This window comes from Salvelinus fontinalis, chromosome 1 (assembly GCF_029448725.1).
Source record: "Salvelinus fontinalis isolate EN_2023a chromosome 1, ASM2944872v1, whole genome shotgun sequence".
In the NCBI taxonomy this organism is placed as follows: domain Eukaryota; kingdom Metazoa; phylum Chordata; class Actinopteri; order Salmoniformes; family Salmonidae; genus Salvelinus; species Salvelinus fontinalis.
Genome location: NC_074665.1, coordinates 98,953,534 through 98,960,458, shown reverse-complemented (window position 1 = coordinate 98,960,458; position 6,925 = coordinate 98,953,534). Strand labels below are relative to the sequence as shown.

General features: G+C 43.3%; 1 protein-coding gene across 1 annotated transcript; it reads left to right on the top strand.

Annotated features, from left to right (window-relative positions):
- The first annotated feature begins 3,644 nt into the window (after positions 1-3,644).
- Positions 3,645-6,716, top strand: LOC129865156 (uncharacterized). Its single transcript, XM_055937673.1, has 2 exons — positions 3,645-4,712; positions 5,534-6,716. The coding sequence occupies exons 1-2, from the start codon at positions 3,914-3,916 to the stop codon at positions 5,737-5,739; spliced, it is 1,005 nt and encodes a 334-aa protein (XP_055793648.1). The 5' UTR covers positions 3,645-3,913; the 3' UTR covers positions 5,740-6,716.
- The last annotated feature ends 209 nt before the right edge of the window (positions 6,717-6,925 follow it).

Sequence of the window (6,925 nt, the reverse complement as noted above, 5' to 3'; positions counted from 1 at the left end):
TTGACATTCTAGACGATTATGTGCTTTCAACTTTGTGGAAACAGTTTGGGGAAGGCCCTTTCCTGTTTCAGCATGACAATGCCCCCGTGCACAAAGCGAAGTCCATACAGAAATGGGTTGTTGAGATTGGTGTGGAAGAACTTTACTGGCCTGCACAGAGCCCTGACCTCAACCCCACACCTTTTGGATGAAATGGAACGCCGACTGCGAGCCAGGCCTAATCTCCCAGCATCAGTGCCCGACCTCACTAATGCTCTTGTGGCTGAATGGAAGCAAGTCCCTGCAGCAATGTTTCATCATCTAGTGGAAAGCCTTCCCAGAAGAGTGGAGGCTGTTATAACAGAAAAGCGGGGACCAACTCCATATTAATGCCCAGGATTTTGGAATGAGATGTTTGACGAGCAGGTGTCCACATACTTCTGGTCATGTAGTGTACATTTTAATGTGAAAAATCTGAGTCTCATTCCCACGGAATTGCCCACGTACAGTGCATTGGTAAAGTATTTTTTCACATTTTGTTACGTTACAACCTTATTCTAAAATTGATTAAATAGTTTTTTCCCCCTCATCAATCTACACACAATACCCCATAATGACAAAGCAAAAACAGGTTTTTATAAATTTGCACAATCACATATACACAAGTATTCAGACCTTTTACGCAGTACTTTGTTGAAGCACCTTTGGCAGTGTTTACGACCTCGAGTCTTCTTGGGTATGACGCTACAAGCTTTGCACACCTGTATTTGGGGAGTTTCTCCCATTCTTCTCTGCAGATCCACTCAAGCTCTGTCGGGTTGGATGGGTAGCGTCGCTGTACAGCTATTTTCAGGTCTCTCCTGAGATGTTCAATTCCGGGCTCTAGCTGGGCAACTCAAGGACATTCAGAGGAGAGGTCGACCGATTATGATTTTAATACCGATACCGATTATTGGAGGACCAAAAAAAGCCGATACCGATCAATCGGCTGATTTTTATTTTATTTAAAAAAAATATATATATGTTTTATTTTTTTGTAATAATGACAATTACAACAATACTGAATGAACACTTATTTTAACTTAATATAATACATCAATAAAATAAATTTAGCCTCATAAATAATGAAACATGTTCAATTTGGTTTAAATTATGAAAAAACAAAGTGTCGGAGAAGAAAGTAAAAGTGCAATATGTGCCATGTAAGAAAGCTAACGTTTAAGTTCCTTGCTCAGAACATGAGAACATATGAAAGCTGGTGGTTCCTTTTAACATGAGTCTTCAATATTCCCAGGTAAGAAGTTTTAGGTTGTAGTTATTATAGGACTATTTCTCTCTATACGATTTGTATTTCATATACCTTTGACAATTGGATGTTCTTATAGGCACTTTAGTATTGCCAGTGTAACAGTATAGCTTCCATCCCTCTCCTCACTCCTACCTGGGCTCGAACCAGGAACACATCGACAACAGCCACCCTCGAAGCATCGTTACCCATGCAGAGCAAGGGGAACAACTACTCCAAGTCTCAGAGCGAGTGACTCAACGGTTGAAACGCTATTAGTGTGCACCACGCTAACTAGCTAGCCATTTCACATCGGTTACACCAGCCTAATCTCGGGAGTTGATAGGCTTGAAGTCATAAACAGCGCAATGCTTGAAGCATTGCGAAGAGCTGCTGGCAAAACGCACGAAAGTGTTGTTTGAATGAACGCTTACGAACCTGCTGGTGCCTACCATCGCTCAGTCAGACTACTCTATCAAATCATACACTTAATTATAACATAATAACACACAGAAATACGAGCCTTAGGTCATTAATATGGTCGAATCCAGAAACTATCATCTCGAAAACAAAACGTTTATTCTTTAATTAACTATATTTAATAAATTTAACCTTTAATGTTATGTCATAATTACGTAAAATTCTGGAAAATTAGTTCGCAATGAGCCAGGCGGCCCAAACTGTTGCATATACCCTGACTCTACGTGCAATGAACGCAAGAGAAGTGACACAATTTCACCTGGTTAATATTGCCTGCTAACCTGGATTTCCTTTAGCTAAATATGCAGGTTTAAAAATATATACTTCTGTGTATTGATTTTAAGGCATTGATGTTTATGGTTAGGTACACGTTGGAGCAACGACAGTCCTTTTTCACGAATGCGCACTGCATCAATTATATGCAATGCAGGACACGCTAGATAAACTAGTAATATCATCAACCATGTGTAGTTATAACTAGTGATTATGATTGATTGATTGATTGTTTTTTATAAGATAAGTTTAATGCTAGCTAGCAACTTACCTTGGCTTCTTACTGCATTTACGTAACAGGCAGGCTCCTAGATACGATTCGTGAGGCAGGTGGATAGAGCGTTGGACTAGATAACCGTTAGGTTGCAAGATTGAATCCCTGAGCTGACAAGGTACAAATCTGTCGTTCTGCCCCTGAACAAGGCAGTTAACCCACCGTTCCTAGGCCGTCATTGAAAATAAGAATGTGTTCTTAACTGACTTGCCTAATTAAATAAAGGTGGAAAAAAATGAAAAAATCTGCGTCCAAAAATACCGATTTCCGATTGTTATGAAAACTTGAAATCGACCCTAATTAATCGGTCGCCCTCTAATTCAGAGACTTGTCCTGAAGCCACTCCTGCGTTGTTGTCCTGTTGGAAGGTGAACCTTTGTCCCAGTCTGAGGTCCTGAGTGCTCTGGACCAAGTTTTCATCAAGGATCTCTCTCTCCGTTCATCTTTCCTTCAATCTTGACTAGTCTTCCAGTCCGTGCCACCACCATGCTTCACCGTAGGGATGGTGCCAGGTTTCCTCCAGACGTGACGCTTGGCATTCAGGCCAAAGAGTTCAATCTTGGTTTCATCAGACCAGAAAATCTTGTTTCTCATGGTCTGAGAGTCTAGGTGCCTTTTTGCAAACTCCAAGTGGCTGTCATGTGCCTTTTTACTGAGGAGTGGCTTCCGTCTGGCCACTCTAGCATAAAGACCTGATTGGTGGAGTGCTGCAGAGATGGTTGTCCTTCTGGAAGGTTCTCCCAACTCCACAGAGGGCCTCTGGAGCTCTGTCAGAGTGACCATCGGGTTCTTGGTCACCTCCCTGACCAAGGCCCTTATCCCCCGATTGCTCAGTTTGGCCGGGCGGCCAGCTCTAGGAAGAGTCTTTTGTGGTTCCAAACTTCTTCCATTTAAGAATGATGGAGACCACTGTGTTCTTGGGGACCTTCAATGCTGCAGAAATGTTTTGGTACCCTTCCCCAGATCTCTGCCTCAACACAATGCTGTCTCTGAGCTCTACGGACAATTCCTTCGACCTCATGGCTTGGTTTTTGCACTGACAATTTCGAGTCTCATAGCAAAGGGTCTGAATACTTATTTAAATAAGGTATGTTTATTTTTTTATACATTTGCAAAAATTTCTATTTTTTTTTTTGCTTTGTCATTATGAGGTATTGTGTGTAGATTGATGAGGGGGAATAAAGTATTTTACCAATTTTAAAATAAGTCTAACGTAAAAAAAAAGGGGAAAAGTCAAGGGGTCTGAATATTTTCCGAATGCACTGTACATTGTTTAATATGATTACTCTACGAACATATCTAAGTTCCAAAATGGGATCTCTGCGGTCTGAGAGTTTTCATATTACATTAATCTTTCCTTTCTGTTTCCTTCTTAGGTTTCTAGTAACGTGGAATCAAATGAAGCATCTAATTTCTCTACCTGGAGTGAGGAAAACATCTCGGCTACAGACAGCAACTCTTCAGACAGGAGCTCCTGCACTAAAGAAGACTCTGAGGCACGTAAACCAGCCAAGAGAACACGCCATTCTAGTGGTGTGGTGAATGAACCATCTGATCTGTCTAACTTCTGTGATGAAAACAACCCGGGGACTGAGATCAGGCCTTCAGACGGCAACAAAGACATGAACATCCAAACAGACTCTGGGGCTCATAATCCAGCTAAGAGGATATGTCGGAGGGTGCCTGATATGTCAGAGGGTGCAGTAGCAAGACGTGGGAGTGGAGAGATGGCTTCCTGTTCCCGTCCCAAAGTGCCAGGATCCACTCCAGATTACACACACTGCTTGCACTGTCAAGGTCTGTACATTCGAAAGTCGCTATGGAAACATGTCAGATACTGCCCTCTGAACCCCAAAGCTGAAGAACCAAAACCTGGACAAAAGATGAGGTTTCAGTCAGCAATGGTGTTTAAGTTGTGTCCTCAACCCGACTACGTCAGCACAGGTCTTTGGAAGATAGTTTGTGGTATGAACTCCGGCCAAGTTTCATTTGTGGTAAGAAATGACAAATGTATCCTCCTCATGGGAGAAGAGATGTACAACAAACTACCGCCAGATGACAGAAGAAATAAATACATCCAACAAAGAATGAGAGAGGTGGCAAGACTCCTCATCACGGCCAGGACGTGTACACCTTTGATGTCCTTTGAGGACCTGGTCATACCTAGTAATTTACCTCACGTCATCACGGCAGTGAGAGCTGTTGCTGGCTACAACGAGGAGAACAAAACGTACGACTGTCCCACGCTGGCTGTTCAAATGGGATACAACTTAATGAACATTGGCAGCGCTGTGGAATCCTCTGCACTGACGTCAGGACAACACAAAGTCGCGGAGTCTGCTGGCAAATTCAAAAGTTTCAAGTGGAATGAGGTTGTTTTGGCTGGAGCACTGTCCACTCTCAGTGAACCCAAAAATAAATGTAAGTCAAATGTCACACCTTGTAGGTCAGGCTAGCTCTCCAAGTGGATGGTTTGTTACACCTTGTAGGCCAGGCTAGCTCTCCAAGTGGATGGTTTGTTACACCTTGTAGGTCAGGCTAGCTCTCCAAGTGGATGGTTTGTTACACCTTGTAGGTCAGGCTAGCTCTCCAAGTGGATGGTTTGTTACACCTTGTAGGTCGGGCTAGCTCTCCAAGTGGATGGTTTGTTACACCTTGTAGGTCAGGCTAGCTCTCCAAGTGGATGGTTTGCTACACCTTGTAGGTCAGGCTAGCTCTCCAAGTGGATGATTTGTTACACCTTGTAGGTCAGGCTAGCTCTCTAAGTGGATGATTTGTTACACCTTGTAGGTCAGGCTAGCTCTCCAAGTGGATGATTTGTTACACCTTGTAGGTCAGGCTAGCTCTCCAAGTGGATGGTTTGCTACACCTTGTAGGTCAGGCTAGCTCTCCAAGTGGATGGTTTGTTACACATTGTAGGTCAGGCTAGCTCTCCAAGTGGATGGTTTGTTACACATTGTAGGTCAGGCTAGCTCTCCAAGTGGATGGTTTGTTACACCTTGTAGGTCAGGCTAGCTCTCCAAGTGGATGGTTTGTTATACCTTGTAGGTCAGGCTAGCTCTCCAAGTGGATGGTTTGTTATACCTTGTAGGTCAGGCTAGCTCTCCAAGTGGATGGTTTGCCAAAAAGTGAAATCTAAAAATGTTACTGTAGTGTAGAAGAAGCTGTGATTTGCATGTGAAATTATTTTCCATTTTTTGCTGCCGTTTTTGCCATCTTTTTAAGCAACTTTTTCTCAACAGGTACCCAGCCGACCCGTCGCACAGGCGCCCAGCCGACCCGTCGCACAGGCGCCCAGCCGACCCGTCGCACGGGCGCCCAGGTGACCCAGGGCCCAGCCGACCCGGCGCACAGGTCCTCAGCCGACCCGGCACACAGGCGCCCAGCTGACCCGGCGCCCAGCCGACCCGGCCGTCAGGCACCCAGCCAACCCGAAGAAACACTGTGAGATTAAAGTGGATCACTGATGAGGTAGCAGCAGTAGAGAAACACATGATGCCGTTCATAAAGAGTAGCCGAGTTCCTGAAAAGAGGGACTGCCTCGAAGTCCTCCAGTCAGAACCTGTGGCGCTCAAAAGCAGAGACTGGTCTCCCTAGTTCTATGTAAATAGAGTCAAACAGAGACAGAGTACTGCAGGGAACTTGGGAGACCGCGGCCCAGACGGGGACTTCAAATCAGGTCCAGAGACTGTCAATGCAACACCTTAGCCATTGTGTTTCCCAGTCAGACTTCCAACCAGCCAGGGATTCGAACCAGCGACTTTGTGTGTGTGGTGGGGGGTTACAGGTACAATATTTAAATTCATATTCTGTTCATATATTTTATATTTATTAGTTCACACATTGTACCTGTGGGCTGCCACAAAAAAATAAATAAGAGGAAATTAACTCCACCATTTCCTGGTTGCTAAAAATCTAATAGTTAACCTAATTTTAGTTCGTGACATCACAAGCAAGTCTAGTGTAGACTACAGGATCATTGTACTATCTAAACCGCTGTGAAATATATTTTCCATAACCAAAAAGATTGTATTTTCAGCTGTTTTGAAGCTGGTGAACAAAACTTGAAAGTAAAAGACGCAAAAAACAAAACTTAAGAACGGGAAGCATAGAAATAGTGCACATAGAACAGATCTACCGGCTTCCTAGACTTTGCTTTCAATGAGAGTGACAGATCTATAACTGTAAGTAGATATGCAGTCCTCCATGGGGATCTTGAGAGGCAGTAGGGCTGATTTTTGGTTTTGATTAATTTTGTAATTTGAGATTAAAGTGAATGTATCTATGATCTTCAATGCATTTGGGAGCAATAGAGATACATTGTCTAGATATAGTACAATATCGTCTGCGTATTGGTGTTTTTACTTTGATGAATTGCCTGGGCCAGTGGTTCCATGGATAATAAAATAACAAAGGAGAAATTGATCGCCTTGTCTGCTGCTTCTAGTGATTTTGAACAGAGCAGATATTGCCTGTTACAACTATGGCTGAGGGATTGGTATATTAATGAAATTAAAGCCATTTTTCAAGACCGACCAGAGATATTACCATTCTTATATTACCAGTCTAGTTAAAGCTTTTTCTGCATGGATAGAGAATACAGCCCAAGGACCTGTTGGTTCTGACGAAGCATC

What these genes read in the sequence shown, in the direction of transcription:
- LOC129865156 (XM_055937673.1), top strand. Translation starts at nt 3,914, where the DNA reads ATGAACATCCAAACAGACTCTGGGGCTCATAATCCAGCTAAGAGGATA. An exon ending in CAGTGAACCCAAAAATAAAT is followed by an intron (nt 4,713 to 5,533) that starts GTAAGTCAAATG and finishes TTTTCTCAACAG; the next exon opens with GTACCCAGCCGACCCGTCGC.